General features: G+C 46.4%; 1 protein-coding gene across 5 annotated transcripts in view; it reads left to right on the forward strand.

Moving 5' to 3' along the window:
- The window catches only part of KCNQ1 (potassium voltage-gated channel subfamily Q member 1), a 51651-nt gene that overhangs the window by 14348 nt on the left and 24171 nt on the right, over positions 1-13132 (forward strand). For all 5 annotated transcript variants that reach the window (XM_085860716.1, XM_085860718.1, XM_085860719.1 and 2 more), the window contains 3 exons: positions 5667-5793; positions 6649-6727; positions 11724-11820. In XM_085860716.1, the coding sequence (XP_085716842.1) occupies positions 5667-5793; positions 6649-6727; positions 11724-11820 (303 nt within the window). The remainder of the gene's footprint in view (positions 1-5666; positions 5794-6648; positions 6728-11723; positions 11821-13132) is intronic.

The following is a 13132-nucleotide window of genomic DNA, read 5'->3' on the forward strand; positions in this document are numbered from 1 at the left end:
TACGGCCTCGCCATGCTTCCATCGCCTCGCCATGCTTCCATCGCCACGCCATGCTTCCATCGCCACATCTTGCCACACTTCAATCGCCACTCCCCGTTTCGATCACAACCCCTTGCCATGCTTTGAAAGCCATGCCACAGATTGATCACCACTCCACACTTCAATCGCCACACCATTCCTCAATCACCACACCACGACACGCTTTGAAAGCATTTCCACACCACAACATGCTTCGACCATTAGGCCACTCCATGCTTTGACTCCCATGACAATCCATGCTTCCATCACATGACACATTTTGATCATCACACCACTCCACACTTTTATTGGCACGCCACGCCACGCTTCCATTGGCACACCACTCCACACTTTTATTGGCACGCCACGCCACGCTTCCATTGGCACACCACTCCACACTTTTATTGGCACGCCACGCCACGCTTCCATTGGCACACCACTCCACGCTTCCATTGGCACACCACGCCACGCTTCCATTGGCATGCGATGCCACACTTCCATTGGCACGCCACTCCACGCTTCCATTGGCACGCCACTCCATGCTTCCATTGGCACACCACGCCACGCTTCCATTGGCATGCGATGCCACACTTCCATTGGCACACCACGCCACGCTTCCATTGGCACGCCACGCCACGCTTCCATTGGCACGCCACACCACGCTTCCATTGGCACACCACTCCACACTTCCATTGGCACACCACGCCATGCTACCATTGGCATGCCACTCCACGCTTGGATCGGCACACCACGCCACACCATGCCATGCCACGCCACACCACGCTTGGATCAGCACACCACACCATGCCATGCCATGCCATGATTGGATTGGCACACCTCGCCATGCTTGGATCAGCACACCACGCCACACCACGCCATGCTGGGATTGGCATGCCACAGCACGCCATGCTACAATTGGCATGCCACAGCACGCCATGCTACAATTGGCATGCCACAGCACGCCATGCTACAATTGGCATGCCACTCCACGCTTGGATCGGCACACCACGCCACACCATGCCACGCCATGCCACACCACGCCATGATGGGATTGGCACACCTCGCCATGCTTGGATCAGCACACCACGCCACACCATGCCATGCTGGGATTGGCATGCCACTCCATGCCATGCTTGGATCAGCACACCATGCCAACCACGCCATGCTTGGATTGGCACACATCACCATGCTTGGATCAGCACAACACGCCACACCACGTCATGCCATGCCACGCTTGGATCAGCACACCACGCCACACCATGCCACACCACGCAACGCCATGCCATGCTTGGATTGGCACACCACACCACGTCATGCCATGCTTGGATCGGCACACCACGTCATGCCATGCTTGGATCGGCACACCATGTCACGCCTCAATCTTCATGCCACTCTTCGCATGTTTAATACCATTGTGAGAAGGATGTAATGCACTCTTTTTGATTTGAATTACCAGTGAATGAAAATTTTCCATGTTTCATGGAGACAATAAAAATAATGAAATGAAATGATGGGCCAAATGGTCTTTTCCTGCAACAGGTTTCCTTGTGTGTCCTTGTGGAACGCTGTTAAGAACGGGAAGAAAGAGGGAGGGAGGGCCGAGAGTTGAGTGGGGAGTGCAGAGAGTTGGGGGTTGGGGCTTGGAGGTGGCGGGGGGGGGGTAGAGAGTCGGGAGTGGGAGGTTGAGGTGTTGGAATGGGGTGTAGGAGGTGTGGAGTTGAAGACTTGAAGCAGAAAGGGGAAGGGGAGGACATGGGGTTGAGAGTGGCTGTTGCAGACATGAAGAAGAAAGAGAGGGGAGGGGGGAAGATATAGAGTTGGGGTGTGAGGTGGGGCAGAGGGGAACAGACTGTTTGGGGAGGGGGTGGGGTTGAGGACTTGTGTCGTGGACGATTTGAGGACATTGGGTGGTGAGGGGGTTTGAAGACTTGGACTGGGGAGGTCATTTGAAGATATGGTTCGGGGGGGGGGGGGTAGAGGGGGGGTTGAAGAGTTGAGATTGGTGTGGGTTCTTCAGAACTTGGGATGTGTGGGAGTTGAGGACTTTGTCACATTTTCCATGATGCCCTGCAAGTTGTTTATTGGTGTTATTTTTATTAATATTTGGTATTATGTACTATTTATTATTATTGTGTACTGTATTCCTTTTTATAATTCCCCTCGCCGGAGGAGAGGGTATTGCCTTTGCGTCTGTTTGTTACCTCTGCCACCGAAGGTGAAGGAGGTTATGTTTTCACCCCTCTCTGTCTGTTTGTTTGTTTGTCAGTTTGTTTGTTTGTGTGTAGGATATCTCAAGAAGTTTTGGACGGATTCGGAGGAAACTTGGTGGACATGTTGGGTGTGTGGCCAGGACGAATTGATTGGATTTTGGTGAAGATCCGGATCCGGATCTGGAAACGAGATTAATATAATTTCAAAAGTGATTCTTCACCATTGAGAGATCGAGTCACAAACGATCTAGGATTGTATCGCATGATATTTCACTCAAAAATGTATTGTGCCAGTTATGTTCTCATGGATCAGGCATTGAGTAGCGGAGGTGTGCGCTCTACCGAGTGCCCTTCTCGTTTGTTTGTTTGTCTATTTGTCCACACAGAACTTGATTAGCTTTATTTATTACATAAGACCCTGTAGATGCTGTTAGACCCTTAAGAATCCCAAGACCCCTTTGGCCCCTTTGACTCCTTTAGACCCTTTTTAGAGCTTTAGACCTTCACACCTTTCAGACTTTTTAACACCCTTGACCCCTTTGACCTTTAGACCATTTTTAGACTTCGTAAGATCCTTTAGACCCCTTTGGACAGTTCTGTACATTTAGATCTTAAATTACACCCTTTAGACAAGTTCGACCTTTTAAGATCCTTCGACCATTTTGACTCTTTATACCTTTTCAGACCTTCATACCTTTCGACCATTACTCCTTCAGACCATTTGACCTTTTACCTTCTCTGATTTCTACTGTTTCCAAAGTCTTTGAATGGCTTCTCAATTCCTTCAGCATCTTGACTCTCACAATCTTCTCTCGGACGATCAATACGGCTTTCATGAGGGAAGATCTACCGGTGATATCCTCACTTGAATCACGAATATCTGGGATTCTTCTCCGAGAGACTTTTTGGGGAATCCTTTGTTGAATCCAAACTAATCGACTTGTCGACTCTCCCAATCTGACCTCAGAACTCGACCCGCTCGAATTACTCCACAAAGTTGGCTCTCTTTTTCTTTTCTATCGATGTATTACTTCGGTTTGTGCTCCTGAGAACTTGCTGCTTGTCTACCTCCACCATTTGTGAGGCCACGGAATACCCGACAAGATGATGCATCGCATGATCATTGTGTTGCCATTGGCAACTCAACACTGGGTCCTGATGATGTCTGCCTCTTCCCCTTCACCGCCAAACCCTGGAACTCTTTACCTTCTCATCTCCTTCCAAACACTTCTGACCTTCCCTTTTTCAAAAGGCAGATTTTTTTTATTTTTACTTCCTCAAAAACTCTTTGACTATTCTCTCTTTCTTCACTTTTCTATCAATTCAGTTCTTTTATTGAAGACCCGGCCTTGATGAGGATGACATAGTCGGTGACTGGAACCTTCAACATAGAAAAAACAACAAAACAAAATATCTATACTGTACAACTAGACCATTTAGACCTTTCACTTAGTAAATCCTTCCATTTATTTTCCACACAAAACAAATCCTGCCGAGGGTCTGCAATCTCTGATTGCTCTTTCCATTGTTATTTAATACCTTATCTGGAATTTGAATTCCACATGAGGTATTGTCATCGAGCATCTGTCCATCCTTCCGTCTCCTATTTCGGCTTCTCTGGCAAAACCGCTGGGCCGATCCGGCTGGAATTTGGCAGCAACGTTCCGCTCCTGACTGGTGACGGGGATTGCAAAGCTCGCTCCGGTCATAACACTTTGGAAAAATCTTCTCTGGACCCATCAATCAATGCTACCAAATTTGAGTTACAACATTAGGCTGGGGTAGGGATGTTAAATTGCGGAGGTCATGCTGATCACGTGACCGGAAGTGTGCCAAAATGGCCGACTTAGTCAATATTTGGAAAATTCACGAAAGGAAATTCCTTCAAAAATCTTCTCGAAATCACCAGTCAGAATGCTACCGAATTTGGGTGACAACATTAGGCCGGGGTAGGGATGTTAAATTGCGGAGGTCACACTGATCACGTGACCGGAAGTTTGCCAAAATGGCCGACTTGGTCAATATTTGGAAAATTCACGAAAGGAAATTCCTTCAAAAATCTTCTCGAAACCCACCAGTCAGAATGCTACAGAATTTGGGTTACAACATTAGGCTGGGGTAGGGATGTTAAATTGCGGAGGTCACGCCGATCACGTGACCGGAATTGTGTCAAAATGGCCTACTTCGTCAATTTTTGAAAAACATGGAAATGCCTTCAAAATTTTTTTTCTCCAGACCTATCAGTCAGAATGCTACCGAATTTCGGTGATAACATTAGGCCAGGGTAGGGATGTTAAATTGTGGAGGTCACACGGATCACGTGACTGGAAGTGTGCCAAAATGGCCGACTTAGTCAATTTTTGGAAAATTCATGAAAGGAGATTCCTTCAAAAATCTTATCAAGATCCACCAGTCAGAATGCTACCGAATTTGGGTTACAACATTAGGCTGGGGGAGGAATGTTAAATTGTGGAGGTCATGCTGATCATGTGACCGGAAGTGTGTTAAAATGGCCGACTTAGTCAATTTTTGGAAAATTCACGAAAGGAAATTCCTTCAAAAGTCTTCTCGAGACCCACAAGTCAGAATGGTACCGAATTTGGGTTACAACATTAGGCTGCGGTATGGATGTTAAATTGTGGAGGTCATGCCGATCACGTGACCGGAAGTGTGCTAAAATGGCCGACTTGGTCAATATTTGGAAAATTCACGAAAGGAAATTCCTTCAAAAGTCTTCTCGAGACCCACCAGTCAGAATGCTACAGAATTTGGGTTACAACATTAGGTTGGGGTATGGATGTTAAATTGTGGAGGTCATGCCGATCACATGACCCGAAGTGTGTCTAAATGGCCTACTTCGTCAATTTTTGGAAAACACGTAAATTCCTTTAAAAAATTTTTCTCGAAACCCACCAGTCAGAATGCTACCGAATTTGGGTTACAACATTAGGTTGGGGTAGGGATGCTAAATTGCGGAGGTCATGCCGATCACGTGACCGGAAGTGTGCCAAAATGACCGACTTAGTCAATTTTAGGAAATTTCACTTAAGTAAATTCCTTCAAAAATCTTCTCCAGACCCACCAGTCAAAATACTGCCAAATTTGGGTTACAACATTAGGCCATGGCCCAGATAAGCTGAAGGTCCAGTGGTCCTATTTTTATTGGAATGTTATTAATTCTACATGGCAGTCCTATTCATCTCAGATTGTACGTGCCATGAGTTGCCTAATGAGTGAGTGATGTACAAGACGGGGCCAGGCCAATTGGGTCTACATGTACCCTCGGACCCCACAGTAACTGTGACCGGAAGGTGGTCCTATTTGTACCTGGTGTGTGTGTGTGTGTGTGTGTGTGTGTGTGTGTGTGTGTGTGTGTGTGTGTGTGTGTGTGTGTGTGTGTGTGTGTGTGTGTGTGTGGTGTTGTGTGTGCTTGTGCAGGAGACGGTGCTAGTCATGTTCTTTGGATGCGAGTACTGCGTTCGCCTGTGGGCGGCCGGGTGTCGTGCCAAGTATTCTGGGTTTTCTGGGCGCATTCGCTTTGCGCGGAAACCAATCTCCATTATTGGTATGATACGCCCCTCACAGTGAATGAGCCATCCAACTGACATCTCTGACTCCATCGCATCAACATTCAAACATATAATTTAAAGCGAAATTCCTTTCATCGTATCATCGACAAAGCTAAACATGTGTACACCTGTTTCACCAATACCTGGTTATAGATTTGAGGTTTGCCAATCTCACATGACCCACCTGGGTGGTGCTCTGTGATTTATGAAAGGAAAAGGGTATCTTTGTGAATTGTTTTATTTAGTTGATACTTCTCCGATTTTAATAACCTCCCCAAGTGTTTGGACAATGCTTCAGATGTAACTGACCTTTTTGGGGGTTGTTAGGGTTGCTCAGACCCGGGTAGTATACACGCCATTGTCTTGTGCTGTGAAGCCTGGTTCGATTCCCGAGACCCAACCGTAAACTGTCGCATCGGTGCTTCATTGGCAGAGAGATTAATCGGTGTGCCCTCCACCAGATGGCGCATTAAGCCGGGCGTCCCGACTCCTAGCATTAGTTGGTGGACCCACGGTGTCCTTCGCGAGGAGTAGATGAGTTATCACCTGCACTTTGGGGCCAAAATAGCAAATTATTGCCTGAACCGAAAGAGGGCACATCTCGGAGCACAGCCATGCTCCCAGAGGTGATGCAACTGCCCCACACGAACGAATAAATGACGTCTTAGAATGATTATTTTCCATTCGGTCATTCTCCTTTCTTTCCTTTTTGCATGTACAGTAATTCTGGTTTGTCATGCTTTTGTATTATTTTAAATTTGAGTCTTTTGATAATGTCAGGTTATAGTTGAAAGCTGTAAAATCCCTTGTGACATTGGCTTGTACAATTGCCCTTTTGTCTTGTGTTTCAGACCTTATTGTGGTGGTAGCATCAATCATCGTTCTCTGTGTTGGCTCCAACGGGCAGGTGTTTGCTACCTCTGCCATCAGGTAATTTGGGCCGACCTCTACCAGAAAGACAACCTTCAAAATGAGGGTATTTTAAATGTGCTATTGCAGTCAGTACACATCGTTATTGTTAGACTGTTTAAATAACAGCAAAACAATCGAAACTTGGTTAAATGCTGGGTCTACATCTTATGTATGTATGTATGTATGTATGTATGTATGTATGTATGTATGTATGTATGTAGCCGAAACTCCACTCAATAAATAATGTACTACTGGAACGTACCTTTTAAACCCTTCATATGGACATTTTAGTGTCCTTTAGATCCTTTAGGACACTTTAGACATTTTAGACCTTATAGACCCTTTTGACAGAGGAGTCTGAATTGGAGGCCCGCTGGGCTGGTTACTTTGAGCGGTTGTACCAGGCTGATCCCCCAGCTGTCGAGTTGGATGTCAGAGTTGTAACTATCCCTGTTGCTGACCCTCCAATCAACTGTGGTCCACCTTCGCTTGTGGAAACACGGGCTGCGGTGAACCAATTGAAAGGGGGTAAAGCTCCAGGGATCTGTGGCATCCATGCCGAACTTCTCAAGGCTGGTGGAAATGCTGCACTCGTGTCGTTGCATGCAGTTTTGTGCTCTGCCTGGAACACAGGCATCATCCCAACTGACTGGAAGAGGGGCCTTGTTGTCCCTCTCTGGAAAGGGAAGGGTGATCGCCAAGACTGCAACAACTACCGAGGGGTGACGCAGCTCTCAGTGTCGGGCAAGGTCTTTGCTCGGATAATTCTTGATAGGGTTCACCACCATCTGCTTGAGCACCAGCGTCCAGAGCAGTCAGGCTTTACACCAAAGAGGTCAACGATTGACCGTATCCTTGCTCTTCAGGTCATCACCAAACGTAGACGACAGTTCGGTAAAGCGTGTGATTCAGTGAATCGGGATGCCCTCTGGAGGATTGTTGGCCTTCGTGGGGTGCCACCAAAATGGATCGATCTGATGTCTGAACTCTACTCTGGTACTGAGAGTGCAGTGAGATGTGGTGGTACCATCTCTGACTTATTTCCAGTTGTTACTGGAGTTTGTCAGGGGTGTGTACTGGCCCCCACACTTTTCAGCACTTGTATGGACTGGATTCTGGGGAGGATGTCGGAGAGATCAAGCTGCGGTGCATCGTTTGGGAATGTCAAGATCTCTGACCTTGATTTCGCAGATGATGCAGTTATCTTTGGGGAGACTCTTGATATCCTTTTGGGGGCCCTCGAGGTGCTGAATGAAGACTCGGAGCCGATGGGATTACGGGTTTCCTGGGTCAAAACTAAGATCTAGGCTTTCAATGACATCTTGGATGCTGCTATCTTGTCTGCGCCCGTTTGTGGTGAGGATTTTGAGGTCACGGAGAGATTCACTAACCTTGGCAGTGATATTCATGTCTCTGCTGGCTGTGAGTCAGAGGTCAATCGACATTTGGATCGGGCTTGTGGAGTCATGGATTCACTGGATAATGGGGTGTGGCGCTGCCGGTATCTGTGCAGGAGGACGAAAGTCCGAGTCTTCAGGTCTTTGGTGGTTCCAGTCTTGCTCTACGTATGTGAGACTTGTACTCTGACCAAGGATCTGAGACTGAGACCATTCCTTTGGTACCAGGTCTCCGGAGAATCCTTGGCTATCGCTGGTCGGACTTTGTGTCCAACGAGCGGTTGCTGAGAGGGACTGAAAGAAGATTTGTTGCTTTCATAGTCCGTGAGTGTCAGCTGCAGCTGTATGGACATGTGGCTCATTTTCCTGATGCTGATCCTGCTCACCAGATTCTCTCAGTGTGGGAGCCTCATGGGTGGGGGAGGCCAACGGGCGGACCACGTGCCTCGTGGTTGCAGCAGGTTGATCAGCATCTCAAGGAGCTTGTGATGGGCTGGACATCTGCCTGGGGGATTGCCGGATGGATTACTCTGGAGTACCGGCGGAAAGTGGACGTGGCAATGCGCTGCTCCGGCATTTTCTCCCATACCTGACTTGACCCTTTCAACCCCATAAGACCCTCACCACTATTGGAACATACCCTTTAGAGCCTTTAGATCCCTTAGCGCCTGGATGGGTTTGAGGGTTGTGGAGTAGCGGCTGAAACCCAAATCCTATCCAGGTTCCTCCTGATGACTCCTTTGCTATTTACTTCTTTGGGTTCCTTCTTGGTCTTCCATTTCATTATGATCCCCATAGACCCCATATACCCCATATACCCCATACAATCATTGGACCCCATTCAATATTTTCAACCTTTACACCCTTTAGACCCCTCAAGACACTTTAGACCCCTTATGACAGTTAAGATGCTTTAGACTCCTTAAGACCTTCAGACTGTTGAGACCCCTTGAACCTTTAGACCCATTAGACCATTCGAAACCCTTAGAGCCTTTATACTCTGACTCTGTAGATCTATAGACCTTAATAGACCCTTTAGAATGTAATATAATGCAGTGTGTGTGTGTGTGTGTGTGTGTGTGTGTGTGTGTGTGTGTGTGTGTGTGTGTGTGTGTGTGTGTGTGTGTGTGTGTGCACTGAGTATGTTTGTGGGTCGTGGTTATGTATTTTAGCATCAACAGCTCTACTAACGTCGAGCTCGTCACGGCGGGAGATTACAGTCCTGAGATGTCCCGAGCAGTCAAAATGAATGGCGGACAGCATATTTGCGGGTCGTGAGGAAAGACATGAGAAACCTTAAAGCTTTTATACCCAACGGGTTTATTTCACAAACCACAAAAATCAAAACAACCAAGGATGATGTAATTCCAGAGAAACAAAAAAAAAAAAAAAAAAAAAAACAATTGTGACGGAGGAGATGACGGCGGGTTGGGATCGGGAAGAAAGTGAAAATACCAAATCAAAAACAAATAATTATGCACAATGAGGTGAAAGAAATCGAAAGCAACAAGGTGCCACATTCCGGACGAAGTCACAGATGGGAAAGGGACAAAACCAGGGGACTCAGCTCTGGGGCAGCGGGAATGAGCAGGTGATGAGGAGGGACGAGGAGCAGGACGATGAGGTGAGCAGAAGATAACGAGGATGACAAGGAGACAAAGCGCTCAGGCATGTCGACAAAACAGGGTACAAGGTGAAGAGAGGCACAGGCAGGCAGGATGACCTCCTTAAAACTCTTTCTCTTCAGTGTTGCACACACCAAAAACTCCCAGCGGCGTTCTCAGACTTCGCCGCCTTCTCCTCAGACAAACGCTCTCACCAACTGTCTAATTCCTCTCGTCATCCGTACCTCAGACTCCCAATTGCCGATTAGGCTTGTCCCTCTCCTCTACCTGGGCAACACTCTACCCCTGCCAGGTTTGTGCCAAGTATCCCGGCGCCCCCCCCCCCCGGTAGAGGTTGACATAGAGGTTATACACACAATTTCCTGAACCATAGTCCCTAACAAATTATTACCCCCACCACCCCCTTCATGGTGTACATGCAAATATGACAATTTTTAGCTGACATTTCCTGACTTGTACATCTAGATGACTATCTACTCGCACACGGACCATGCTACACTATGCATTCCTATCTGTTCTCTGTTAATATCTAACCCCCCCTCAAACGTAACATTATGTTTGTATGTTTTTAGCCGAAATAGTGCCCCCTGGCGGAATGTGTCATCGCCCAGAAGTGGATGGGAAACTGAAGCTATAATTGTAGAATGAAATTGTAAAGGTATATGTGCACATAAAATAATTCAATTTGAAACGAATAAAATAATTCAACCATCACAGAACATGGCTATACGAGCTGTTTGAGAAGAATAGTACTTGAAGTGCCAGTTGGGCCCTTCAACTATTGTTTTTTTTTCAATCGGATAAACAATTAAAACCTGCGTGGACTTTAGCCCTCGATCACCACCACCTCGATCACCCTCTAAAATAAAATATAATAAAAATTTATTTCCTCTTTATAAACACACAACCTCCCATTTTTGAGCTCTTTCAACTGGCGCAACAATGAAAGGCTTCCCTTTTTTAAAATCGTGGTATTTTTACCATGAGCTTCTGCTCGTCATTAGAATGGAGGGAGAAAAACAAGTTGTCCACCCCATCAGTACACCTTATTTAGTCCACCAAGTCGTAATCCAGAGAACTCGGTTACACAGCATTGAGGAGAACCTGGTCATATTGTAAAGTGTTTCTGGATGGCTCTGTTACACGTAACCACGATGTCCACAAACTACACAGGAGAACGTCTGGTTGAACAAACCAACAATGTGACACACACTCCACCATCACAGACAGGTCGGTGGTCTCTCTGTCTTCTTCCACCTCATTTCTGGACTTGCACTCTCTGCTCTCTCCGTGCTCAACCTCCCCCCCCCCCCAAGGTTTCTGCAGGACACACGCGGTCCACCATCAACCCCCTCCTAGTGAAACTGCCGATATCCAGAACCACTCATCACCTCCACTCATTTGTTCCTCTTTTTTTCACACCTGTGGAACCACCTTCCAAACTCTGTTCAATCTCACTCTTCCCTCCAGGTCTTCAAGACAGATGTTCACCACCATCTGAAATCATCCTCCATACAAAACCATGATCTTTTCCACCTCCATTAAACCACCTGCTGCCACTCACACTAATTTCCAGTTTTTTTTTTATTCCTGGTAGTTTGCTTCTGTATCCATCTTGTCCACCCCTTGATTGTCTGTCTCCATTTATATTTGTCCTTCTGTCATGCTGTTGGTGTTTCCTCTCCACCCCCCTCTCTCTTTCTCATGTTTATTTTGTTGTGTCGCATCCTGATCTGTTCTGTGTTCTTGCTCTTCCATGAGCTTTAACTTTGCATACAAAAAAACCCAACAAAGAGGTTTTAATTCAAATGTTGTCCTTGTTGACATGGAATGGATGAGGATATCTTGGAACCATGTGATGCTTACACTTACTCGGGAAATCTGTTAATGTAATTATGAAATAGTTAATCTTGTCACCACCATCTCTTGTGTCGTAGTCATCCATTTTTCAACATGAAAATGTTTTTTTTTTTTTTTTTTTTTGCTGTGCAGAGGAATCAGATTTCTGCAGATCTTGAGGGTTCTGCATGTTGACAGACATGGAGGAACGTGGCGTCTACTGAGCTCGGTTGTCTTCATACACAGGCAGGTGAGATGAAGCAAACGGTGAGAAACTTTACACAAATACACATAAACGGACAGGAAACACTTCAACACAGACTTCCAGAGAAACATCTGCTGACAAAATAATCAGATAAACCTGGCAGATTGAAATTACAGTTGTTTCACTTTCGGCCACCCCGACTGACGACTGCCCCGACTTGCGGCACCCCCAACACGCATATGGTCACACTGACTTCAAACCATTCAACCCTCTTCCAAGCATGCAATCCTGCAATAGAAAGCATCTTGTTGGAGTCAGAAAAGTGAAAAATGTACTTTTGTCTTTTGGCATGTCTTATTATTCTGTTTACTATTGTGTAAATATCTGAATTATATCATTAGAGAACCAAGCCATCCTGGCTGGTACCCTCTTGATTTTCTACTGATTATTTTTTTAATCATTATTTTTATTATTATTATTGTTGTTGTTATTATTCCAGACCTGAACATCCCAAACTAATCAAGATAGTACTCGCTCTGCCAGGCGGGCAGTGTTTCAGAAGCGAGGTCTGGATCAGTAGTTTAAATGTGAGATCAATGGAGGGGAGAGGAGTCGAGGTGGTGGAGATGATGCAGAAAAGGAGATTGGAAGTATTGTGTGTGTGTGTGTGTGTGTGTGTGTGTGTGTGTGTGTGTGTGTGTGTGTGTGTGTGTGTGTGTGTGTGTGTGTGTGTGTGTGTGTGTGTGTGTGTGTGCAGGAGACAAGATAGAAAGGGGACAGTGCGAGGAGGTTGTTGGGAGGATCCAAGCTGTTGCACATCTGTGGGGATGGAAGGCGTAATGGCATGGGAATAATATCAGAAAAAAAATCAGCAAGCAAATGGTCAGAGTGGAAAGATGGGAGGGAGGGATAGTTATGGCATGGGTGGTGGTACAGAGGCAAATGGTTTGGTGTATGAGCCACAAGTGTGAAGGACTGAGGTGGAAAAGCAGGAGTTCAGGGTCGCTCTGGAGAGGATGATGGGAATGGTTGAGCTGGAGGTGATGCTGTGCATTGTGGCAGTAGCGGAGCTAGGTGAAGAGGAATGTGATGGTCAATTTTGGTGGGGAACGAGGAATAGAGGGGGTTAAGAGTTGGTGGAGCTGGTGGTGAGGAATGGGATAGCCATAGCTGGTTCATTCTTTCAAAAGCAAGACAGCTACAAAATTACTTACAGGAGTGGATGGCATGGAACGGAACTGGATTTGTTGGTCGTGAGGAAGTGACAGCTGTGGAGGATCTAGGATTGTAAGGCAGTAAGTAGTGGGAGAGCAGGTTACCATCCAGCACAACCGGTGGTGTTTGTTATGTGCATAAA

Source organism: Eptatretus burgeri, chromosome 17 (genome assembly GCF_056783735.1).
Source record: "Eptatretus burgeri isolate ZD-2024b chromosome 17, Ebu_testis_v1, whole genome shotgun sequence".
NCBI lineage: Eukaryota > Metazoa > Chordata > Myxini > Myxiniformes > Myxinidae > Eptatretus > Eptatretus burgeri.